General features: G+C 36.3%; 1 protein-coding gene across 7 annotated transcripts in view; it reads right to left on the reverse strand.

Moving 5' to 3' along the window:
• The window catches only part of DROSHA (drosha ribonuclease III), a 125,369-nt gene that overhangs the window by 46,801 nt on the left and 51,201 nt on the right, over positions 1-27,367 (reverse strand). For 6 of the 7 annotated variants that reach the window (XM_078444603.1, XM_078444605.1, XM_078444588.1 and 3 more), the window contains 7 exons: positions 26,057-26,226; positions 19,012-19,136; positions 17,277-17,376; positions 15,734-15,841; positions 3,935-4,042; positions 3,285-3,423; positions 2,889-2,949 (listed from right to left, as the gene is read on the reverse strand). In XM_078444603.1, the coding sequence (XP_078300729.1) occupies positions 2,889-2,949; positions 3,285-3,423; positions 3,935-4,042; positions 15,734-15,841; positions 17,277-17,376; positions 19,012-19,136; positions 26,057-26,226 (811 nt within the window). The remainder of the gene's footprint in view (positions 1-2,888; positions 2,950-3,284; positions 3,424-3,934; positions 4,043-15,733; positions 15,842-17,276; positions 17,377-19,011; positions 19,137-26,056; positions 26,227-27,367) is intronic. The other variant, XM_078444602.1, reaches the window with a different exon arrangement.

The following is a 27,367-nucleotide window of genomic DNA, read 5'->3' on the forward strand; positions in this document are numbered from 1 at the left end:
ACAGAAAGAAATTTCCTCAGCCTGATTAAAAGACATCTACAGGGGCACCTGGGTGGCTCAGTCAGTTGAGCATCCGACTTTGGCTCAGGTCATGATCTCACAGCTCATGAGTTCAAGCCCTGCGTCAGGCTCTGTGCTGACAGCTTGGAGCCTGGAGCCTGCTTCCGATTCTGTGTCTCCCTCTCTCTCTGCCCCTCCCCCACTCATGCTCTCTCTCTCTCTCTCTCTCTCTCTCTCTCTCTCAAAAATAAATAGACATTTAAAAAAAAAAAAAGACATCTGCGAAAAACCCACAGCTAACATCAGACTCAACAGTAAAAAAATGCTTTCACCTAAAGATTTTAGGAAGAAGACAAGGACCCACTCTTACCACTTCTATTCAGCATTATACTGGAAGCTCTAGCCAGGGCAACTATGTTTAAAGAATGAAATAAAAGGCATCCAAAGTGGAACGGAAAAACTAAAACCATCTCTATTTGTAGGTGATATGATCATATACACAAAAAAATACTACACAATCCACTAAAAAACTATTATAGCTAACAAAGGAGCTCATCAAGGTTGCAAGATACAACATCAATATACAAAAACTGATTCTATTTGTCTACAATGGCAATGAACAATCCAAAAATGAAATTAAGAAAACAATTCCATATATAATAGCATCAAAAAGAATAAAATACTTAGGAATAAATTTAGCAAAAGACAAAATGTACTCTTAAAACTATAATATAAATTAAATTAATTAAAGATGACTTAATTAGGGGCACCTGGGTGGCTTGTCGGTTAAATGTCCAACTCTTGATCTCAGTTCAGGTCATACTCTAATGGTTCGTTGAGATCAAGCCCCTTGTCAGGCTCCGCGCTCGCTGATAGCATGGAGCCTGTCTGGGATTCTCTCTCCTCTCTCTCTGTCCCTCCCCCCGCTCAATGTGTCGCTCAAAATAAATAAACAAATATTATAAAAATAAATAAAAACACAATAATATTAGTATTTTAAAAAAAAACATGACTTGGGGTGCTTGGGTGGCTCAATCAGTTAAGCATTCAACTCTTGATTTTGGCTCTAGTCATGATCTCACAGTTGGTGAGTTCAATCCCCACATCGGACTCTGCACTGCACGGGATTCTCTTTCTCTGCCCCTCCTCCATTCATTCTCTCTCTCTCTCTCTCTCTCTCTCAAAATAAATAACCTTTACAAAATAAAAAAAATTTTTTAAATGATTTAAATAAATGTAAAGATATATAATGTTTAGGGATCAGAACTTAATATTAAGATGGTAATCATTCACAAATTGATCTACAGATTCAATATAATCACTACCAAAATCCTAGCTGGCTTCTTTGCAAAAATTGATAAGCTAATCCAAAATTTCATGTGGAAATGTAATGGTTCTTGGATAGCCAAAACAAACTTGAAAGAAGAAGAAGAGGAAAAAAAAGTTGGAGATCTTGCATTTCTTATTTTCAAAACTTACTATAAAGTTAGTTATCAAGACAGTGTGGTACCAGCATAAGGACAGACATAAAGATCAACAGAATAGAACTGAGAGTCCAAAAAGAATCCTCACATATACCATCAATTAATTATCAACAAGGGTGTCAAGACAATTTAGTGGAGAAAGATTAGCATTTTCAACAAATGATGCTGGCATAACTGGATATCCACATCAAAAGACTGCAGCTGGACCCCTACACCACGCCACACACAAAAATTAACTCTAAAATAGACCAAAGATCTAAATGTAAGAGAAAAAAACTATACAACTCTTAAAAGAAAAAAGATGTAAATCTCTGTGACTCCATATTAGGCAGTCGCTTCTTAGACATGACACCAAAAGTATAAGCAACACAAGAAGTAACAGAAAAATTGGACTTCATCAAAACTTTTCTTTGAAGGACATCTTCAAAAGAATGAAGAAACAATCCTTAGAATGAGAAAAAATTTTTGCAAATTTGCATCTGATGAGACTTATATCTGGAATATATAAAAATGATTCTAAATCAATAACTTAAAATAACCTAATTAAACACAGGAAAAGATTCCCAACAGATAGTTCTCTTAGGTAAGATATACAAATGGCCAATTAAGCACACAAAAAGATACACAACATCATTAGCCATCAGGGAAATACAAACAAAACCACAAATGAGGTAATACTTCCTACCTACTAAGATGGCTAGATTCACAAAAGACAGATGATAAAAAATGTTGGGAAAGATGTGAAGAAATCAGAACCTATTATATACTGCTTCTGAGAACATAAAATAATGCAGCCACTTTGGAAAACAGTCTGGCAGTTACTTAAAAGGTTAAACAAAGTTACCATATGACCCAGAAATTCCACTCCTAGGTATATACCCAAGAAAATCAAAATATATATCCACACAAAAACCTGTACACAAATATTCACAGCAATATTACTCATAATTGCCAAAAAGTGGAAACAACCCAAACACCCATCAACGATGAATAAAACATGACATACCCACACCATGGAGTATCACTTGACAATAAAATGAAACAAAGTGCTAACACATACTATAACATGGATAAATCTTGAAAACATTGTGCTAAGTAAAAGAGGCCAGTCACAAAGGACCACATTGTATGATACCATTTACATGAAATGTTCAGAATAGGCAAATCCATAGAGATTGAAAGCAGACTGAAAGCAAAATATGGTTGCCTGGGGATGGGCAGGCTGAGGGGAAACAGGAAGTATGGGGTTTCTTTTCAGGGTGCTGAAAACATTCTAAAATTAAGTAGTGTTGCACCATTGTGTAAACATTCTAAAAACCACTGAATTGTATACTTTAAATGGGTGAATTATATGGTATGTGAATTATATCTCAATAAGGCTGTTATTAAGAAAAGTTACTTTACCTTGAGGGAGTTGGATCATCTTGTCCAAGACGTGACATAATATTTATTAAGGTGTTAATTCCTATTAAAAAAATACACAAATAAATACTGTTAGAAGCATTCTAGGATCATGATATGACAGATAGATAATTATCTACTTTACCCCAATTTGATTTCAAAAGGTTTAATATCTGCATGTCTACAAGTGTGATCAACTAAAGTTACTTAAAGCACTTGAAAAGGAGCAACAAATTTTTCTAAAAATTTTATCCATCCTTATAATAATGCTCAAAGTGAATGCTGTTATATATGGGTCATAAAGCAGTAAAGAATGAGAGTATAAAACAGTCATATCATGAGGATTTAGTTTACAATAGAGAACACAGGCCAAAATACAATGATAGAATCCAAACATACCTTTTTTCCGCATGTGCATGTGATGAACTTTTCTATCTCCATACTTGGGCTGCCGAATTCCACAGTTAGATAAAGAATTCCTGGCATGATCAGGATTCATTCCAAAATTTAAGTGATGACTTGGATGAGTCATGGCCAGCTAAAATTTCAATGAAATAAATTTAGTTTAACTCAGAAGTGCCATCATTTGAAATGGTTTTCAAATGAAACAGGAAAGAGATCTATGTATCCAGTCAAATTTTAAGCCCTCATCTTTCCATCTTCTCTCTTCCAGTGTCAGAGCTTGTACCAGAGCTCTAGTACAAGTCCTCGTCTGAAAAGAAACCTAAAAATCCACATCTTTCAAAGGAGAACTAGGATAGTCATCACCTGAAAAGAAGAGCCATAGAGAAGGGAAGGCTGAAAGAAGGGACTCAGGTTTGACAGGCAAATTTTAGCCTGTTTCTTTAAAGACAGTGTCAAAAAAAAAAAAAAAAAAAGGTGAGAAAAAGCGTTTAAAAGTGGCAACCAGAGACCAGAGTAATGGAGAGCTATGTTTCTAAACGTCCTCATTATCTCCCAGAACGGAGAATCTCAATGTTCCATTTGTAACCTGCAAGATGAATTACCCCTATTTTGTCATTATGAGTGTACAGGAGAGTAATTCTTACCTGTAACAGACAACGATCTTGGAAAGTATATCCTATTAATTTGTCCAGATGCATTAGGCATTGGTGGTAGCGTATATGATGGGTCAAAACAGGCAACATCATTGCATGCTAGGAAAGAAAATTTCAATATGTTTAACTCTATAAAAACTTATAAAAATGCTTCATCTAACTTACAACAAACAAGAACCATTTTCCATCCCAGATTGCATCTTTGCGAATCCCATATGAGGGGTGGTGGACTATAGTTACGAAGGGTGTAGTCTCAGGAACCACAGTGCCCTGGTCTGATTCCTGCTGTCACTCATTAATTGTGGGACTTGACAGGGGAGTTATTTAACCTCCCTCTCTCAGTTTTCTCACCTACCGAATGGGAATAATCAGTATAGCTACTTTTTTTTTTGCTGGGGGGGGGGGGGGGGGGGGGCGGGGGGGGTGGTTAAAAGGATGAAATGAGCAAATACAAAAAAATGCTCAGCACAAGGCCTCTCAGCCTCACTCAGGTAGGAGTAGCCCGGCTTCAACAGGATACAGCAGGGTAATCTCAGCAAGTCATCAGAATTTCTGGGCCTCCTGCCTTTAATTCCAAGAGAATGGATTAGGACTTACAAATTCTGAAACTTTGTCACGGTCAAGACTTTTTTGAGAATCTAAGGAAATGACTGTTTCCCCAGAAAAATGCCTATGTGCATAAACACGTAAAAAAAAAAGGTATGCAATTTTAATGGGTTCACAGACCCCTAAAAGCCTATCACTATCCTCCAGGTAAGAACTTCTCAGCCAGATGATCTCAAAGGGCCATTCTAGGTTTAATACTTAATGATCTAATAATCTGAGGACGACTTTTATAAAACCACCAATACAGGTAAGTCACCTGAGGACATGGAACCTTTACTTTGGTTTCAATCACTTCTCATTTGGCTAAAGATGCCTTATTGGGAAATAATTTCATAAAAGGCATAGCCTTCTCTTTTTCTTAATAATATTTCCCTAGAACTTGAGAGAAAGGAGTCATTCTTATTCATCTTATTCATCAGAACCTAGAGGATGGGCACAGCCCACAAAATGACTGACATACGCTTTATATCATTTTACTCTTTGAAGTATTTTCAGATGGCATTGTTTAAAAATACATGAAAATGGATTTGCTTGAAAATGCAGAAATCAGTTTCCTGTATTATTAACTTATAAGGAAAGATCAATGCTCCCAATTAGGAATTCCAATCAACAGGAAGTCCTTTTTTCCATTTCAATTCAATAAATACATATTGAACACCTCCATGTGCAAGGCTTACTAGGGTTGTGGAAGAGAAAAAAGATAGACACTCTCTGCCCTCAAGGGCTTCCCAGAGATATGCCATTATGATCAGAAGTATTGGCATTTCCTCCATGTTGTTCTGATAAGTGCTGCATTAAAGAACATTGTAATAGGGAAACAAAATTGTGACCAATGTCTGGTATCACTTTCCAGGCATTTAAATTGCAGAAAGCTCAAGGGAGTTGATGCTAAAAACTCAAGGTAGAAGGGTCATGAAGACTACACAGTGCAACTATCTTCTTTAAGTATGAACTCAAACTGATGAATTATTTTTTTAATACCTCCAGTAAGAGATCATCCCCTGTCAAGAAAATGACACCCTCTTCAGGGTATTATGCTAACTGAAATAAATCACTCAGAGAAAGACAAATACCATATGATCTCACTTCTATATGGAATCTAAAAAAACCAAACCAAAACAAACAAAAAAAAACAAAACGAACAAATGAAATTAGTACAGAGAACACCCTGGTGGTTGCCAGAGGGAAAGGGGGCGGAGGATGGGTGACAGATTAAAAGGTATAAACTTTCAGTTATAAATACATAAGTCACAGAGATGAAAAGTAGAGTATTGGGAATACAGTCAATAATGTTGTAATAACGTATAATGACAGATCATGACTACACTTATCACAGTGAGCACTATGTAATAAATAGAACTGTTCAATCACTATGTTGTGCAGCTAAAACTAACATAACACTGTATGTCAACTATACTTACTAAAGAAAATGCTGGGTCGGGCTGGACTTGGGTGGCTCAGTCAGATGAGCATTCGACTCTCCACCTTGGCTCAGGTCATGATCTCACAGTTCATGAGTTCAAGTCCCACGTTGGGCTCTGTGCTGATGGCACAGAGCCTGCTTGGATTTCTCTCTCTCTCTCTCTCTCTCTCTCTTTCTCTCTCTCTCTCTCCCCCTCTCCCTCCCTTTCTCTATGCCCCTCCCCTGCTTGTGCTCTCTCTCTCTCTCAAAATGAACAAACTTAAAAAAAATAATAAATAAATAAATAAATAAACAAACTTAAAAAAAATTAAAAACAATAAAAAATAATTTTTTAAATACTTACTTATTTTGAGAGAGAGAGAGAGAGAGAGAGAGAGAGCGCGCGCGCAATGGAAGAGCAGGGGAGGGGTAGAGAGAGAGGGAGAGAATCCGAAGCAGGTTCCAAGCTGTTGGCACAGAGCCCAAAGCGGGGCTTGGTCTCATGACCATGAGATCATGACCAGAGCCAATATCAAGAGTCAGTCGCTCAACCAACTGAGCCACCAAGGCACTCTAATAAAAAATTCTTTAAAAAGGAAAGAACACCCTCTTTAGAGTACTCTGGTGATTAGAAAGTTATTATTAACATTTAATCTAAATCTATCTCTTAGAGGTTTATCCCTTGAAACCTAGTTATACCCCTGGGGACAAACAAAACAAAACAAAACAAAACAAAAAAAACATTTAATGGTAATGTCTCCACATCTTTTCTTCATTAACCTAAGTCTTATTTCCTTTAACCTTTACTCATGTCAAACAGCTCTGATTCCTTTCACTACTTCCTCTAAACTTGCTCCAAATAATACTAGTTTATCTTTACAGATATGAGTGTTTCTTGTGAATATCACTAAAAGGTATATATGACCCATGTCCATCTTGTAACCTAGACAACAAAGTCTCAACATTATGTATAAGACTGTTAAAATCTCTAGCTCAGTTGTGTTTTGTTTTTTTTTTTCATTTTATTTATTTTAGAGGGAGTGAGCAAGCATGAGCAGGGGAAAGGGGCAGAGGGAGAAAGAGAAAGAATCTTAAGCAGGCTCCACTCTCAGCACAGAGCCTGACGTGGGGCTCAATCTCACAACCCTGGGATCATGACCCAGGGCAAAAGCAAGAGTTGGATATTCAACCGACTGACCCACCTAGGTGCCCTTTTTTGTATTATCAATCTTTGTGGGGCACCTGGGGGGCTCAGTTGGTTAAGCATTCATGACTTCAGCTCAGGTCATGATCTCATGGTCTGTGGGTTCAAGCCCCACATCAGGCTCTGTGCTGACAGCTCACAGCCCAGAGCCTGCTTGGGATTCTGTGTCTTCCTCGCTCTCTGCTCCTCCCCTACTTACACTCTGTCTCCATCCCTCTCAAAAATAAACATTTTTTAAAAATAAAAAAAATAAAACTGTGACCAAACTGGAGAGGGCTCTGCAGATTCCAATCTACCGGGTGAGTACAAGAGGACAGTGTAATGCTGCCAGAGAAGCTAAGGCCCTATAAATGCTCAAAATTAAAAACTGAAGTTCCCTTCGAGGATAAAGTCCCATGGTGAAGCAAGTACAGAGAGTAAAAGCCACATTTAAGCAAGAGAGGAAGAATAAAGGGCAAAAGAAAGAGAAAGTCCAGATAAAAGTAGGGGAGGAAAGCAGAGAGGGCAGGTCTCAGATATTATGAAGCCATGTCTTTTATCACTTTGCAAAAGCAGCAGGAGGGGCTCTTTAACCGTGAAAAGTTAATCTGACTTCTACCTCCCTCCTAAAAGTACGAGAAAATATTTCACTTACTTATCTAACATTATTTAACTTGAAGAGCAATACAAAATCATGATCATACCCCATCCAAGGATTTTATCAGAAAATGGAAAGAATAGAATAAGATTCCTCAGATAATTAAAAAATAAAGCCAGAAAAACATGCCAACAAAACAGATGAAAGCTGTAACCTAACATTTCAAAATAAGATAAACAAAATTAAGAAAACAAAGGAAGCTATTAAAAAAAAACCCCTACAAATAAGTATTACATTTACATTAATTCAGAAATGAAATGACTGGAGGAAAGGAAGATTTGAAAAAAAGTGACAAACCTCAGAGAAAAGACACAAAAGGAAAAAATCATTTTAAGAATACAGACTAAAGAGAATGAACAGCAAATTAACCAATGGATAGTGCCTTTGAGAAATAAAAGATGGAAAAAGGCAAAATTTTAGAGAAACAAAAAAATCAAAAAGAAATGAAGGATTCAAAAGAAAGTGATAGATACAGAAGATAAACAAAGAAGGTACAAAGTGCATATAACATGAATCCTTAAAGAAAATCAATACAACAGGACAGAATAATGAAATGTGTAATTCAAGAAAACATTTGAGATAAAAGACAACTTGAAAGTATATACTGAAGGGTATACAGCATATCTGAAAAAATTAACCAAAAAAGCTGAGACATATTCTAGTATGGCTATTATTAGTTTTTAAAGGAAAAAAATCCTTTAGGCACTGAGACAAAAGGGCCAAGTCACTTATAAAATTCATATTATCACACTTTTGACAACAGAGCTTTACGCCAGATAACAAAGAGAACATATTTAAGATGTTAAAAAAAGAAAACATAACTCACAAATTTTAAATCCAATTTAGTTGGCCTTTATATTTAAAGACAAAGGGTTAGGAACATGCAGGACCTTAAGGATAATTGTTTCAATAAGCCCTTCTTAAGGAATCTGCCAGAAAGGAGCTCAGACAATCAAAACAAGGGGGATAGACACTGCCATATAAACTAGCAATTACCTTCAAATATATTTTTAACTACAGATAATCAATAAGTGAGTCAACATTATAGAAAATGCCTAATACTCTAACAGATTACTACAACTATCAGAAAATGAGGGGAGAACGTGAAGTCCATGAAGAGTAGGGATGAGGCTGCTGTGTGTCTCATAAATACTAACTTGCAGCAAAAGGATAATCACTTGAGGGGCACCAGAGTGGCTCAATTGGGCATTCGACTTCAGCTCAGGTCATGTTCTCAGTTTGTGAGTTCAAGCCCCATGTTGGGCTCTGGGCTGACAGCTCAGAGCCTAGAGACTGCTTTGGATTCTGTCTCCCTCTCTCTCTGCCCCTCCCCTGCTCGTGCTCACTCTCTCTCTCTCTCTCTGAAAAATAAATAAACATTTTTAAAAAAAGGATAATCACTTCAAATTAGGTGCTGGATGAGAGAGAGAAGCACAAGAAATAATAATCATTTATTTTCAATAATGGGCAATGGGACACACATAGGAGGGGAGGGAGAAGTTTCATTAGACTACAAAGGTGTTAATAAAAAGATAACCATTCATACAGAATTATGAACCTTCCTGAATACAAAGAGATGTAAAAAGAAAAAAAAGAAAAAACAAACAAACAAACAAACAAACAAACAACGAAAATGGAGCTCACAGGGACCACATAACAAAAAACAGTTTGACAGCGGGGAGGCCAAACATACAAAGAATGTATGCATGCGTGTGCGCGCGCGTGTGTCTGTGTTTTCTTATATTAAAGGAAAAAATTAAACCATTTCTAAAAGATGGCTACCCTTAGGGGTGCAGAGGGGCAAGAAAGGAGTAGAGGAAAGAGATACAAGTTAGATTTTTTTAAAAACAGACTTGGCTTTCTAAACCTGAGTTTGGAAACATGGAAAATATTTTACAGATTTACAAAACAATACTTTCTAAAAGAAACACTTTAAATCAAAAGTCAAATGAAATAAATGAATCTGTGTACCCAGTTTGTGATATAAGCACAAGTGACCAAACCACAGTAATGTGTGTGCATGCCTTGTGTCATATCTGTAGATAATCACAGATAAAAAGGAATACCCCCAAACAACTGCTTCCCATAATCGGTGCCATTAATATTGTTATCCTGGGACTATTATTAGTGTATTAAAGAAAAATGAGTACTTTTTTTGGTATGAATATCAAATAGTTGATGAGGGAAAGATTCTTTTTTAAAGTATTCTAACTAATAAATGCAGAAAGAATTAAAATATCACTTTGGAAGCTCTTAGTGAATTACTGGGTCTAGGTCATAATTCATTAGTGACTAAAAATGCTACACACAAAAGAGAGACCATGGATGGACCCAGAAGGTATTATGCTAAGTGAAATAAGCCAGACAGAGAAAGGCAAAAAACCTTATGACTTACTTACATGTAGAATCTAAAAAACAAAACAAATGAACAAACAATAACAAAAGAGAGAAAGACTCATAAATATAGAAAACAAACTGGAGATTGCCAACAGGAGGGGATTGGGAAAATGGACGAAATAGGTAAAGGGGATTAAGAGTTACAAACTTCCAGTTATAAAATAAATAAGTCACAGAGGTAAAAAGCATACCATAGGGAATATTGTCAATAATACTGTAATACACTTATTGTGGTATTTCATCATGTATACAGTTGCTGAATCACTATGTTGTATACGTGAAACTAATTTAATTTTATGTCAACTATACTTCAATTTTTAAAATAAGGTATACGACTGGGGAGAAATACATTCCAATTCAAAGACTTATTTCTTCAATTGAAAAATGGTCTGATTAAGTCAGATTTCTATGAACAGAATTTACTCTCTAAAAGAACTATTAAATGTTTGGATAATCCACTTACAATTTTTTTTTAATGTTTATTTATTTGTGAGAGAGAAAGAGACAGAGTGTGAGAGGGGGAGGGGCAGAGAGAGAGGGAGACACAGAATCCAGAGCAGGCTCCAGGCTCCAGGTGTCAGCGGTCAGCACAGAGCTCAACACAGGGCTCGAACTCAAGAACCATGAGATCATGACCTGAGTCGAAGTCAGATGGATGCTTAACTGACTGAGCCACCCAGGCACCCTTAAATAATCCACTTACAATAAAAAGAGACAGGGAGAGAGACACCACACTACCACTTAAGAGTAGGTTGCGCAAAAAAAATACACTTACAAGTGATCAGTGCCATTCAACAGAACGTCCTATGATGATGAAAATATTCTGCATCTCTGCTGTTATAACAGGCAATAGCAAGATGTGTCTAATAAGGGCTTGAACTGTGGCTAGGACAACTAAGAACTGAATTTTTAATTTCATTTAATTCTAAAAAAAATATTTTCATATTTATTTATTTTTGAGAGACAGAGCACAAGTCGGGGAGGGACACAAAGAGAGGGAGACACAGAATCCAAAGCAGGCTCCTGGCTCTGAGCTGTCAGCACAGAGCCCAACATGGGGCTCAAATTCACAAACCGTGAGATCATGACCTGAGTCTAAGTCAGACCCTTAACAGATATCCAGGCACCCCTAATTTCATTTAATTCTAATTAATTTAAGTTTATAAACCCATGTGTAGCCAGTAGTATTGTATTAGACAGCAGTTTATAACAATGTATAGGATATACAAGGGAGAGAAGCACATGTTAAATGATACCATAAAGTTACAATCAGCAAAATTCAGATCAGATCAGACCGCAGGAACACTACCATTACTGAACACGAGATTTGAGTTTCTTCAACAACAAAAATTTGCAAGGAAAACAAAGGGAAAATGGAATGAGAACTTAGGGTAAAGAGACTTAAAATACATCGACTCATCGCAATGTATGAATCTTGTTTGAATCCCAATTCAAGCAGACTGACACAGATCTAACAGACAGGAAAACATGAACACTGGCTGGTATTTGATATTACAGAAATGCTGCTGATAACCACTGAGGCCGTGTGAGGACTACAAAGAGTTCATTACACTTTTCTCCCTGATCTTTTATATGTCTGAAATTTGTATAATAAAAATGTAATTTTAACAGTTCTCTATCAGGCCAGTCAGCCATCAAGCAAAATCTCCTACGAGAAGCACGACATCTCCAGTTCAAAAAAATAAAATAAAAAAATCAAGTACCTCTCATTGTCCAAAAATTTGTTATCAGTAACTGTGAAGCCATATGTCTCTCAGAGGTATAAATCTCCATTTTCTCTCCCAAGTTCAAACTTAGAAAATGACTCCTTCAATGTGTTGTCCAAAACTCTTAATCCCTAGAGATATTTCTTTACACTGTTCAGTCCCCTTGATAAATCATGAAGCGAGAGTATCAGTTATTGTGATCCAGCAAGGCAGCCCTCCATTCCATTCCAGAGTTACTATGGGAAGACAGCACAGCTATTAATGCATCCAAATATAGCCCTGGATCTACCCAGTACAAAGACCAACCACCACAACTCAGCTTGTCTCCCTAGCACCAACAGCAATTCTCCATGCACCTGTGCCTCCTTAGTTTTCTCAATGAGTTCATCTCCCCAGTTGGGATAAGCCTTATATGGGCTATATAACCATAATGGTGGCAGATTCCTTGCTTCTTTTTTGATGTCTCTGTTTGTCACATTTATCCCTTCTCCATTCTTATGGTTCAGTTTATTGATTCCCATGGACCACCTACCTCCTTACCATAGCAGAGGGTACAGGCACCTACTTCTATAAGATACCAATTCAACCTCAGTGGGCAGAACCCCACTCTTAAAATACAGATCCTGTAGCAACATGCTGCCTTTCTTCCTTTTCTGAGTCCTACTGTTGAATTTTTCAGCCTTGGTTTCAGGTTTTAATTCTTGCTTTTTTTCCTCCCATGTTACCTAGAATTCACTCTAATAAACAGCAACACAGAATAAATCTTTCAATAGTTTGTCTCTAAACACAGTTTCAAGTCTGCATTTAGTTCACATGTAATTATAGGTTACAGGCCCACACCTAGCTTCCCATTCCTCCTCACATTGGTTGGAGCATCAGATAGAATTTTCTAACCTCGTTAACAACCCTGTAACTTCTCTGGTGGGAGGTTATACATCTAGAATAAAGGGCTGGTACTTAAGTTTCTCCTCCTCAGATGTGTGACAACAGTTTCATCTCAGAGGCAGCAAGATAACATCAAAAGGCTTTTGCCAGCAATCTAGTAGCAATTATTACTTATGAACAGTGGGTTCTACATCAATGTGTTACCAAATAGAGAATCCTTCCCCTGCCCAACCCCTGAGAATTTTAGAGAAGTGGTTTTTTTTCCCTTAAAATTAAGTGTGAGGGGCGCCTGGCTGGCTCAGTCAGTTAAGCATCTGACTTGGGTTTCGGCTCAGGTCATGATCTTGTGGTTCGTGGGTCCAAGCCCTGCATCAGGCTCTGCACTGTCAGGGCGGGGCCTGCTGGGGATTCTCTTTCTCTCCCACTCTCTCTGCCCCTCTTCTGCTTGTGTGCTCTCTGTCTCAAAATAAATAAATAACTTAAAAAAAAAATTAGGTATGAGTCTACCTATTCACAGGCTTCAGGATTACTCAAAGTATTCAGTGTATAATTTCATTTAACTGCTCTTTCTCAGATTCTTATTCTTCATTACCAAACATACTAAATGCCTTTAGTTTGAATGTTTTAAACTGCATTATTACATGCCACCTGCCATCTGATTTCAGGAACACACACAAAAAGAAACATTTATTCTAGGATAAGAAATTAAATAAAGCCAACATTACTTGTAAAAAATAGGATTGGAGACTGGAAGCATGGCTTCTAAACAGATGGCAGTTGTCTTTGGGAGAGTGGGAGTCCTTCAGAGCAAAGGACTATTATTAGATCAAGGAGTACTCACCTTGGCAGGAGTTTTAATCAGGGTCCAATTTCTCTGACCAGTTAGTAAAAGGAATTAACTGAGTGCTTTTGCCTGCCAATCTCCAGACAGAAGGTTAAATATAATACATAAAGAGATGATAACCTAGTCCTCCAGCTACTTCTAATCTAGCTGACAAGCCAGAATAAGAAATCTGTGACACAGCTGAAGAACACAGAACTGCAGTGGAAAAGATTATTCAGCACCCATATGCACGCATTTCACTGAAAGAAAGGGGGGGGAAAGGGCTCTTTGTTTTATTTTAATTTTATTTTGTATTTATTTATTTATTTATTTATTTATTTTGAGGATAGGGAGAGAGGCAGAAGGAGATGGAGAGAATCTTAAGCAGGCTCCAAGCCCAGCATGGAGCCAACTGCCCAGCACAGAGCAGAGGTGGGGCTCAATCTCACAACAAGTGAGATCATGACCCAAGCCAATCAAGATCAGATCAAGAATGGATGCTTAACTTAGTCACCCAGGTGCCCCAAGGGCTCAATACTTTAAACAAAATTGTGTCCAGTGGAACAAAACTGCCTTAGGGCCTGCTACAAGGGTGGAAATCAATACAACAGGATACTCCATCCACTCCCACCACCCCTTAGTTATTTTCTATCTTTTTACAAATTAGGGCTCTATAGGGTTTTGTCAAAAAAAAAAAAAAAAAAAAAAAAACCACACACACACACGTTTAAAACCCACTGAACTGAAAGATCTCTAAGGTTCCTTCCAGTTTATAATGTTCCACAATTTTATGATGTCTCTATCAATTCTGACTTATCACTGAAAGCACCAGATTTTGAACAGATTGTTGAACATTCTGCATATTGTTCTTATAATGTCTACCTTAGGATGACATTATGTTGGTTTGGGAGAAACTGAAAACCTGGGTATCATGGCTTCAAGTGGCTTTAAGAAAGAATCAACAGAGATACTCACTCCTGAAAGTACTTATGGTAAAAAAAAAATTGGTCAGTTAACAAAGTAACTGAAGACTTGGTAGATATAGGTGGTTGCCACTGTTGGTAACTATTCTCAAACTATTTAGTAACACTGCATCAATAGCAATTAATCTTAACACAAAAATATGTAGCTCCAGACATCACAACATAAATGAATTACACAGCAATACATTTAATGATAAGATTAAATCCCACTGTTCAATATAATAATTAAATGCCAACACCGACTTAAGGAAAAAATAAACCTCATTATGATGAAATAAATTCCTAAGACTGCTTGAACTGACTACAATATATACTACCATCAAAACAGAATTAAGTGGAAGCCTGTAAGTATTCTTCCAAAAGCCTGAACACAGTGAACTACATTACTTGATCCCTGCCTGTGTACTCATTTCTGCTACTGTAATTCCCATGGAGCATAACCAGTACCAATCATAACAAAAGAATCAAGTGAAGAGCCCAGGGAGATGCTCGGTTTTAGGAATCTCTAATCTGGTATAAATTCCACTCATAGGGAAAACAAAAATAGTTACTAGTGAGACAGTCATATATAGCTGAATTGTTCTTCTATTAGTTCACCCATCAAAAACTATTATCATTTGGCTCAAATATGAAATTTACACTGGTTCTGTTCATTAATGCCTTCAATTCTCTAAAGTATAAGTTTGAGTCATCCGTCTGGAAAGTTTGTACACACCACCTTCAGGAGTCTGCCTGTAGAGCTGCTGGAGCTCTTTTCAGAAGCACCCACACAGGTGCTGCGAACAGGCGGGGGCATTTCAAGAACAGACTTGCCTTCACTCAACATGCAGAGACAGAATTTAGTACTACTAAGTAACTGCCCACCACTGCGCACATGCACACGTGTACACACGCAGTGGCACACACATACACGTGCACACACACACACAAAACTGAACAAGACAACATGAAAATGGACACAAAAACAAAACCCAAACAACAGAAAACAATTTATGGTTGGTGTTCCATTTAGCTATAAGACAGTATGTTCTACGGAAATTCATAGATATTAGGTAAACTTCAGTGGCAGATGTCTTTTAAAAAAAGAGATATATAGGTATAATTGTGTTCTCAGAGGCGTCATCACCTGACAGACATCAGAACGGATGCCAGTTTTCCAAAATCCTTGACTACTCAGCTCCACAGTTACTTCTCGCCTCATTGTATTCTTCTGTCGTATTTTTTGGAGCGCTTCCTAAAAAAGAACTCATTACGATAAGTAACCTGACAGTTGTAAGGTAATATTAAGCCAAACATCAAGCATTAGACTATAAACTGGATTCACTGAATATCACCCTTATATTCAGGTATTCAAACCTCTTTATGCCAAATTACAATATTTTATTTGAAATGAAGGCCAGGATCCTCAAAGCCTTGGGTGTAAGTCGGTCTTTCCTGGTAACTACATAAGAAAAAAAATCTAAACCAAATCGACTATTCTGGTGAGTTCAAGTAAAAAATGACCTTGTACTGATAAACAAAATGTGATGTTTGGGACTTAAAATCATCATGTAAAAATTATACTTATATCAAGCCTTATGTTAAGCATTTACATCTAAGAAAGACAATCAGTAAATTAACCTGCAACCCACCTAATTCTAAAAGTTGCTTCTAATTTGCAAAACCCTTACAAAAACTCTTGCAGGGGTACATTTTATTTTAAAAAGACAATGATTCAAAACTTTTGCAAGACATAATCAAGACTTTGCAAGACTCTTCCCTTTTACCTCCCTTCAAAAAACTAATTATAAAAAATAATTTTATATTTGTATGCTTACTCAATAAGAATCTCACAGGAACTCATCTCACAGGAACTCACAACAACAACTACTGCACCACTCCCACCATTAAGTGCCTACCACAGACCAAATACCATTGGGGGGAAAGTTCAATGGAGTATTTCAGAAGTCCACACAAGCACCTATTTCCCTGGGTCCACCAACAGAGAGAAATTTGAGTCAGCCTCTCTTAGCCTTGTTTCCCTCCTTTTTAATGAAGATGTGTGGCTCAAATCACAGGAAGTGGACAAGACCAGAATTCAAACGCTTTTCCCATCTTCAAAGTCTGGTTCTCTTATACTACCAAAGCAGAATAAAACTTCAATGAGATAAAATCTATGTTGACATTGAATCCACTTATTCTTAAAATTATGAATTAAGAATTAAAACATAAATAATCCTGGAATACAGGGATAATACTACCCATTAGTAAAAAATATGGAATTTGGGATATAAAACCTTAGAAGTTCACCCTACTAAACTAACAGACATATGGAAGATAATCTTTTACAACCTTAAGATGAAGAAACTTGAGTAAGACCCACGTCGTACTATATGCAGTCTAATTAATGATAAAAAACTGACCTAGCAAGTTTTAAAATTTGGAAAATTTCTAAAAGATACATTTATTCCCAATCGTAGGAATCCATGAAGAAACTGGTCTTTTTAGGGGGAAAATGCTTAGATACTGAAAGATGGAAAAGAAAATCAATCTATATACCAATGTGAGGAAAAAGTATGATATTTTTAAGTGTTTTTCCACCTTATTCTAGAAGAATGGTGTAATGCAATAATCTTGAAATAAATCTGAAGCACATCATCATTTATCACAGAACAGGATTTGATACCAACCTCCCTTTGTGCCAGCTTCTGTTTGTCAGTTTGTTTAACTTTGGGACTATTTGCTAGGAGGTGGCGAAGTTTCACATAACTCTTCCACAGTTTCTGGTACCTAAGGAAAAGGACAGACAGACATCTCAGACAAGGAGTATGAGAATCTGAAGTGCAATAAAACCAGTTGTTTTAATAGGCCTGCTGAATCATAAATTACATTCTTTTGGAGATCCTTAATGGTAACAAACCTTCATTCTAAGGAAGGATATGATTTGGGGGCAGTGGGGCAGGATGACCAAGAGTCATCTGGAACCTAGTAATTAAGTTCATTATTATAAGTCTGTGTTGAAAATGAGGTGTCACTATATGCCTAAATCTCTCTGGAAAGAATTCCAAAGAAACATAAAAACCAACAGAAATATGTATCATTTCTCATCATTACCTATTTTATTTAAATATGTACTTTCTGAGGTTGTTGAAAGAAAGATCCCTTACTTAACAAGGATACTGTCGGTCTCTGAACTGCCTACATTGAAAATAAAAGCTGGAGAATATTAGAAAAGAGAACCCCATCCATGCCAATACCCAAGCTACACAGATGTCTCCATTTCTCCACTGGAGAAGGAAAAAGACGAATGGTGTGCACCAATTTGTATTTACCATGACAAAAATAAGCTTATTTGTTGCAGCCAAATATGGGATAAGCTGGCTCAGTGTAAAGGATCCTGTTAAAGCGTCCTGGGAATGAAGAGAAATGCGGTCCTTTAGCAGCACACAGTCCTGCCATCGGAGAGTCCACGACAGCCTATCACATTCTACTAACATTTTTGACAAGAAGGGACTTTCAAAGAATTTTGTCATATTCAAACTGCTCCTTTCTCGGCCTTAGCTGGGTCTCTCCTTTTTGGTAACAATTTTTTAGAGAATGGAGGAAAGAAAGAAGTACTTACACAGTGCCTGGTTCACTGCTTCATACTTTTATCCAAAGGGGGGAAAAAAAGAACAAAACCCTTTAGCCTCTTCTAATGTATCAGCCAGAATTGTATTTATGAATTGAAAATCTCCCATGCCCTTTTCTCCCATTATGAATCCTTAAAAAAAAAAATTAAGTCAGGAAACCATTTTTTCGTTTGTTTAACGAGGTAGGAAATCCAAACACTTCTGAAGAATATAATGGAACTATTTCTATTCCCACACATCCTCAGCTTCTCCCAGAAAAACACTAACAAGCGAGTTGGAAAAACTCAAACGTGGAAAGTAACATCAATTCTAAGAGTCAGAAGTCATGCCTTCTCCTTAGAACACAACCTTTGACTTTGCATAGGATCCTGAGCTTATTAAGATGCCTCCCAAAATAGAACTCTGCATAAATCCGGCAGTGCTAGGAACCAACATGGTGTTACTTTCCTCTAGAGTACACTGGAAAAGTAAATAATAATAATAACAATAAATATTATAATGATGAATAAAGGAAAAGTTCCTTAAAGGTTAAAAACATACAGGACTCATGTTGACCAAAACTGCCAAGGATAATCCTATTGAATAATAATTACCTACAGTCAAATCAATAGAGAAAATAATTCTTCAGGAGCTACCAAAACGTGTTTCATTTGGTAACCTAAATTTGGAAACATGGCTCATTTCAGGTCTTAATTTTTTACAAAGAAAGCATCCACTAAAGGGTATTCCTCTGCTAATTCAGCTGTTAGTAGAAGGTGAAATTGGCTATGACAAACACTGAGAAATATCTTACTGTGGATCTCCTGCATAACTCAACTGTGCAGGGCGTATCCCAAAATGGACGATAATCGGAAAAGTAATCACATCAGGGTTGAACTGTTCACGATCCAGTTGATCAATGCGGACAGAGCTAGGTTTCTAGAGAGAAAAATCAAAGCCGTTTATTCCCATAAGAAGACTTTCAATATTGACTTTAACCTAAGTAAGGAAGAAATTAATCGGGTTTTTTTCTGGGAAAGCCTCATCCCCCAAGGGAAAATGTCATTTAAAATACTTTAATCATAGCAGCTATTCTATATAAAAACTATAATGTCATCCCTGTAAATGAGTCTATGCCATTTGGCATAATGAACAATGAGTCTGTCCTTTTTTGTAGTCCACATAGAAACCTTTAAAAATTAAACTTTTAAAAGGACACCTAGTCAGATATAACTTTTCCTTAACCTCTCTAAAGACACAGGGGAAATATTCCACATTACAGGGAAGAAATGTGCTGGCTTATTCTGTTTCATTTCACATATCAAATGAATGGCTTACTTCTACTCAGGGTACACAGATGCCTCTCTCCATATTTTTTTCCATTAGTTCTCTATGTACCTTGTTTTTTCCTTTCTTTTGTTTAAATTGCAGTAGAATTCATATATATCATTATATTGGTTTCAGGTATAGGACATAATAATTCAATATTTGTATACACCATGAAATGATCACCACAGTCTAGTTAGCAACTGTCACCATACAAAGCTACAAAATTTTTTCTTATGATAAGAACCTTCAAGATCTTTTCTTGGCAACTTCCAAATATGCAACACAGTATTACTGACTTATACTCACTATGCTTTACATTACATCGCCATGACTTATATATTTTATAACTGAAAGTGTATACCTCTTGATCCCCTTCACTCATTTTGCCCACTCCCCTTCCTCTCTGGCAACCATCAATCTGTTCTCTGTATCTAAGTTTGGCTTTGCTTTGTCCATTCATTTTGTTTTTTGATTTCACATGTAAGGGAAATCATACAGTGTTTGTCTTTTTCTGGGACTTATTTCACTTAGGGTAATACCATCAAGGTCCATTCATGTTGTTGTAAATGGTAAGATTTTATTCTTTTTTATGGCTGAGCACTATTCCATTGTGTGTGTGTGTATTCATCTACTGATGAACACCGATTTTTTTCCGTATCTTGACTACTGTAAATAATACTGCTAGAACATAAACGTTCATATCTTTTTGAATTCGTGGTTCTGTTTCCTTCAAATAAATACTCAGAAGTGGAACTCATGGGTCATGTGGTATATTTTCAGTTTTTTGAGGAACCTCCATACTGTTCTCCACAGTGACTGCACCAATGTACACTCCCAATAGTATACAAGGGTTACTTTTTCTCCACACCCTCACCAACACTTGTTATTTCTTGTCATTTTGGTAATAGCCATTCTGAAAGGTACAAGGTGACAATTCATGATTTTGATTTGCATTTTCCTAATGATTAGTGATGTTGAGCATCTTTTCATATGCCTGTTGGCCATTTGTATCTTCTCTGGAAAAATGTCTATTCAGATCTTCTGTCCATTTTTAATCAAATTATTTGGGTTTTTTGGTTATTGAACTGTGTGAGTTCTTTATATATTTTGGATATTAACCCTTTATTGGATATCTGATTTGCAAATATCTTCTCCCATTCAGTAGGTGGCCTTTTCATTTTGTTGATGATCTCCTTCACTGAACACAAGTTTTTCAGTTTGATGTAGTTCCATTTGTTTACTTTTGCCTTTGTTGCCTTTGCGTTTTTGGAGTCCGGTACGAAAACATCATTGCCCAGACCAATGCCAAAGAGATTCCACCTATGTTTTCCCCTGTAAGTTTCATGGTTTCAGATCTTACATTCAAGTCTTCAGTCCATTTTGAGTTAATTTTTGCATATGGCATAGGTAGTGGTCCAATTTCATTCTTTCACATGTGGCTGTCCAGTTTTCCCAACACCATTTATTGAAGAGACTTCCTTTCCCCATTGTATATTCTTGCCTCCTTTGTCATAAATTAATTTACCATATATGCAGGAGTTTATTCCCAGGCTCTCTATTCAGTTCCACTGATCATTGTGTCTATTTTTCTTTTTGCTAATGCCATACTGTTTGATTACTATAGCCCTGTTGTATAGTTTGAAATCAGGGAACATGATGCCTCCAGCTCTGTTCTTTCTTAAGACTGTTTTGGCTAGTCAAAATCTTTTGTGGTTCCACACAAATTTTAGGATTGTTTATCCTATTTCTGTGAAAAATGCCATTAGAATTTTGATAGGGGTTGCACTGAATCCACAGATTTCTGTGAGCAATATGGACATTTTAATAATATTAATTCCAATCCATGAGCACAGAACACCTTTTCATTTGTGTCTTCAATTTCTTTCATCAACGTCTTACAGTTTTCAGAGGACAGGCCTTTCACTTCCTAGTTTCAATTTCCTCCTAGGTGTCTTATTCTTTTGATGTAATTATAGATGGGACTGTTTTCTTAATTTCTCTTTCTGATAGTTTGCTGTTAATATATAAAAATCCAACAAATTTTTATGTGTTGATTTTTTTTTATCCTACAACTACACTGAATTCACTTATTGGTTCTAACAGTTTTTTGGTGGAACCTTTAGAGGTTTTCTATATATAAAGTCATATCATCCACAAATAGTGACAGTTTTACTTCTTCCATACAATTTGGATGCCTTTTATTTCTTTTTCCTGCCTAACTGCTCTGGTAGGACTTCCAATACATGTTGAATAAAAGTGAGCATCCTTGTCTTACTCCCGATCTTATGTATTCCTTTAATTCTACACCTTTAAAATAGAAGGTATGGTGGTACAAAAACCAAATGGTTAAGCTTCTCATTATGTCCATGGAGAACACTTTTTAATTTTAACAGAAGCCTCATTTTTTTTATTCTAATACAGGAAGAAGTGAACAGGTGCTTCCTTCTTCAGTTAACAACATACTGTTTGTGAAATACCTTTCTTTCATCCTAAAAGGTGAAGTTTGTGAAAAGATGGTAAAAGCTATTATATAACCTCCTTGCTTATAATCCAGCTCTCACAGCAGTCCCTAATTAGAAACTAAACTCTTTGACTCAGCTGCTTTAGAGCCAAATGCCACAGAGTTGATCCACGTGGAGGCCAATAAGATTCGTTCTGCCATACAGCAATGCCCACAGTCAGAGTCTGGTTGGTGGCCTGGTTTAACCAGGACAGAGGGGTTTCAATGGTAAAACTGAGAAAACCCCCAGCAACTGAAACAAGCTGGTTACCCTACCCATAATTGTAGCCCCACTCAGCCATCTGACAAATCCAAGTAAGTGACAAAATAAATACATCTGTGTAAATTCATACACATTGATTAGAAAACAATGTATACTTAAGTTTTAAAAGAATATTCACTTAACAGTCAAAAGTTCACTAGTATTTGGAAAAGTTGAACTCTGCTCTCAAAATTAATAAACTTCTTGGAGAAGATTTTCTAGAAACAGGTAACCTAATATGAAATTATTTAAACGCCCATCATCAGTAGCAACATGTTATTTATGTCTAAGAAATGTTACCGAGATTTTGTATATCTAAGCAGCAGGATACAGTTTTAAAAGAGGAATCGCACAACTGAAAATGCCAGTGAATTATTCATGTTTTCATGATTTTAAACACCATGCTATGGCATCAACCAAAGAAATTGTGATTTAAAATATCTATAGCATCTCTAAATTTACAGAGGGGCAAGATGAAATAAGTTCTAGACTTTGGCCACACCCTACAATATCCATCATACCAGCTTTGAGGAAGAATAAAAAAAAGTTCTTGCTAATGACCAAAGTATTCCCTGGCAGAGGCAAAGTGCCTCAGGAGGGAGATTAATTCTTTTAAGTTCTGCAGCAATAAAGTACTTAATGTGACCATAATGGCTTGAAAAATTTAATAAAGTCTCCAATATTCTTACCACTGGGTAATCTTTCAAAGCAAGCACTGCAGAGGATAAAATGTGATGCCATATCTACTCTGCTCTATTCGCAAAAGATATAATGAAATGATGTTTCCATGATACTGAATTTCAGAATATTTTCCTCCCTTAAACATATTTTTATTAATTTTAACATGTCACCAAGTCTGGCACCCAAACTTATCTTTCTTAATTTATTTCTGATTACTTCCCAACATAAACCTTTCATCCTGATTAATCTGGTTTCATTATCTTCAAAACTGGCCATTTATCCTTCCAAGTATATGAATTTATTCATGCCAATAAATTCTACAATTTCTCGATTTCTTAAAGACCTCCCTGTAGCCTTTATGAAGTATCCCTGGCAGCCTGGTCCAGGGATCCCGCCTGAAACTACAGGCCTTCTTGATTGGCTTTTCGACTGACTAGTCCACTGATTCAACAATTCATCGCAGACTACTTTCACATGGCTATGCCACGAGTTTGTGCCCGGACAAACAACATATATAATCTATGTACTTCACTAACACCTAGCTCAAACAGTAGTCCCTCAACAAAGGAGCTAAATGATAATCATGGCAATGGAGTAAATATCCTCAATGCCTTTGGCTCAAAAACAAGCAATGGATGAATCAGAAAAGCACTGCGGGATTTTTTTTTAAACTAGAGATCCTTGGGCCCCATACTTGAAGTATATATGGGTGGGGACAGTCAGGGCATTCTTACATTTTCAAAAGCTTTCCAACTGATTCTAGGATTTTAGGAAATGTTAACCATTCTGTGGAAGGAAGCCCCAGGGTGAAAGTGTTCCCAAAGTGTCTACTACAGATCATGAGACTCTTCAGGCAGACCCACCAAGATGAAAAGGTGTGTCTCCCACCACCGTCACCCCCACCCATCCTCTGACCCCACTTTAAAACTGGCAGAAGAAATGTAAATTAATGCAACTATTTAAGAAGAAAAACCAAATTCACAGTTATATTGTCATAATGCTATGACTTATAGATTTTAGAGTTACTTTAATAATTATTTATGTGGCCTAACAATGTAATTGTAAAAACTGTATGATTAAGTTTTAAACAAGTTTTATGTTTAAACATATTTTTATTAAGCACTTTCACTGTCTAAATTTGTTTGAAACAATCAGTATTAGCTGGAATGTTTGATTTGTAAATAGTAACATTTTGTCTGTACAGATGTTACTGTCATGCTAGAAAAAGTTGATCCAGAGTTTTTATTTTTATGAATCAAGGCTATTAAACAATTTGGCAGCCTTTTAAAAACAACAGCTTTGTTTAAATAGATTACTGTTTCTTTACATAAAAATATTTTAATTCTCCATTTCTGGAAAACTTTATCCTGATAAGAAGCCAATATATAATTATTTTATGATTACAGTAACATACTTTAGAGAAAAAACTTTTAATTCATATAAATATACAAAAGAGCATTTTCTTTATAAGAGAATCTATTTAACTTTTGACTTTCTGCTCTTAATATTTTCATTTTTACTTCAAGAATTAACATTACAGGCTAATTTTTAGAAAAAAAAAATAAGAAACAAAGAAATGGGAAATATTGGTAATAAGTATGGCAAAGGATCAATGAAAAAGGACAAGTATCACAAAAGAAAATTAGACAAGAGATAGTAATAGGTCATTATCAAAAGAAAACATGAAAGGCCAAGAAACATTTAAAATACCAATTTTTGCTAGAAACCAAAATACATACTGAACTACATAATTTTTCCCCCGGGTAAATTAATAGTATTTTTGTTAAACTAGTACACTATAACCAATATGGAGACATGGGCATGCTCATATACTCCCGGTCAATGTGCAAATTTTAGAACCTTTCTAGAAGGCAATTTACAACATGTATCAAAAGCCTTAAAAACGTGCGTATCTTCAGGGGCTCCTGGGTAGCTCAGTCAGTTGAGCATCCAACTCTTGGTTTCAGCTCAGGCCATGATCTCACAGTTTCATGAGTTTGAGTCCCCTGTCAGGCTCTGCACTAACAGTGCGGCGTGTGCTTGAGATTCTCCCTTTCCCTGCCCCTCCCCTGCTCACACTCTCTGTCTCTCTCAAAATAAATAAATAAAAACTTTTTAAAATGTGTATATCTTCAGCCTACTAATATCATTTATGGGACTTCTTCCTAAAATATTAAACGGACACATAATCAATGATACATACATATTTATGTATATATGTGTTTATACATGCATATACAAATTCACTACAGCACTATTTGTGACAGCAAAACTCTGGAAGCAACCTAGGTGTCCAATAATAGGGGGTAAATTAAATAACTCAGGAGCCTTTTCAAATTATACTCATAAAGAAATTAAGACTATGAAAAATTAATTTTGTGGTTGTTTCTGGAAGAGGAAGAAAAGAAAAACATCTGAATATTAATATTTAATTGTATGATGCCAATTTTGTTTTAAAACAATATGAAAGTTTCTAAAGAGGTTAGAAAAGTAAATAGTAATATCTCTGGAAAATGGAACCATGGATAACTTTTACTGTCTTCTCTGGGATGTTTTCTCTATTATCTTAATTTTCTATAGTGAAGTATGTTACTTTTATACTCAGAAAAAAATCAGATATGAACATATCTAAAAACTTTTAAATTCTCCATAATGGGCAAAATTTACTAATCAGAGAAATTTACTACTCAATATGACTACCTTGTCAATTTTTTTCTATTTACTAAATATTTAAAAGGAAAAATTACTTGGGGCACCTGGGTGGCTCAGTCATTAAGCACCTGACTCTCGATTTCAGCTCAGGTCATGATCTCATGGTTTGTGGAATCAAGCCCCACAATGGGCTCTGTGCTGACAGTGTGGAGCCTGATTAGGGTTCTGTTTCCCTTTCTCTCTGCCCCCCCCAAATAAATAAATAAACATTAAAAAAATAAAATGAAATTTAAAAAAGGGAAAATTATTCAAAGGACAAGAATGAATACTTAAAACTTTTAAAGTGTTTTGTTACTGTTTTTGTCAACATTCAAACCTGGAAAGAGTCTCAGAACATGTAATTCAGCCTCAGAACGTGAAAGCACCAGAACATACCGTTCCAGGGTTGGTGACGATCATGCCTTTGCATTCTTCTGCGTATTTCTGCCATTCAAGTTCTTCCCACTGAAGCATATTGGCGATCTCCTCTTCGGGAACCAGGGCTTTGCTACACCGTAATAAGTAAAGGAGAATCTGGTGCATGGACAGCACTTCCTTTCCTCCATCTAGAGTAGGAGTGGAAAGAGAGGGAAAAATAAGGCTACTTAACAGCCAATCATCAGCTGAATAAGGAAAAACAAAACAATAAGGGGAAAAAAGGACATTTATAAAAAAGAAATTTAGAATTTACATTGTTTAACCAGGTGCCAAATAATACAAAAGCCATTTGTTTCACTGATGAACAGTGCTCATAAACCATCTCATTTACTAAAATGGCAACAACAACATTATAAATGATAAAAGGCTCCATTTGTGAGGCATGAATATAAAAAAAGTGCCTACCTAAATAAATTTAAAACCACCTAGCATAAAGAGCCACAGTTTATAATATACAGAACTATGTTATGTCTTAAATATTTTATCATTCCTTCTAAGGTAACAGATGAAAGCTCTTTAGAAGTGATGTTACTGTCTTAAGGAAATTCTAAGCTTTTATGAGGTATTTATGGATGTTTCCAATAAGCTATTGTTGCATTATGGTCTAATTTTTTGGTGCTAATGTGCTGCACCTGCCGTGATGAATAGCACTAAAAAGCCTGTACTAATATCATGAAGATCATTATGGAGTTAGTACACGGAAAAAATACCAAGTACTCTGAGGCTTACAGAAGCATATATTACCAAGTACAGAGCATAAAAACAACAAAGGACATAATTAAAGTACCTTGGAAAGAGCCAATTAATCTGGTACTTGATGAACCAAAGACATTAATATAATGTGGCCATTAATTTTGTGTTCACATGCTTCTGCCGTCTCTTTGGGCTTAACTTCTTGACCAATGTATGCAACCACCTTGTACCCCTTTTCTTTGCCTAATCTCGACCCAAGGAAGGACAAGAGGTCTGAAGGTATGGGGAACAATGACCACCCTCCCCAGGTCAGGAGATATGCTAGGAACTGCAACATAGGGCCAAACACTTCATGGAGAAACAAGGGGACCAAGATGATGGGGATGGGTGGGCACAGATGAGAGTGTCCTATTTGTGCTAGAGGGATTAGTGGTACCCAAGGAATTTGGGTTACTAGAAAGAGGATAAAAGATCTTTATATAAGTTGCTGTGAGATAAGAGCCTGGACAGGATTACAAATCTGAGAAAGAAGAAAGTAAAGATCAAAATTCCTTTTTGATCTGTATTTTTTTTTAA

This window comes from Panthera onca, chromosome A1 (assembly GCF_046562875.1).
Source record: "Panthera onca isolate mPanOnc1 chromosome A1, mPanOnc1 haplotype 2, whole genome shotgun sequence".
Classification (NCBI taxonomy): domain Eukaryota; kingdom Metazoa; phylum Chordata; class Mammalia; order Carnivora; family Felidae; genus Panthera; species Panthera onca.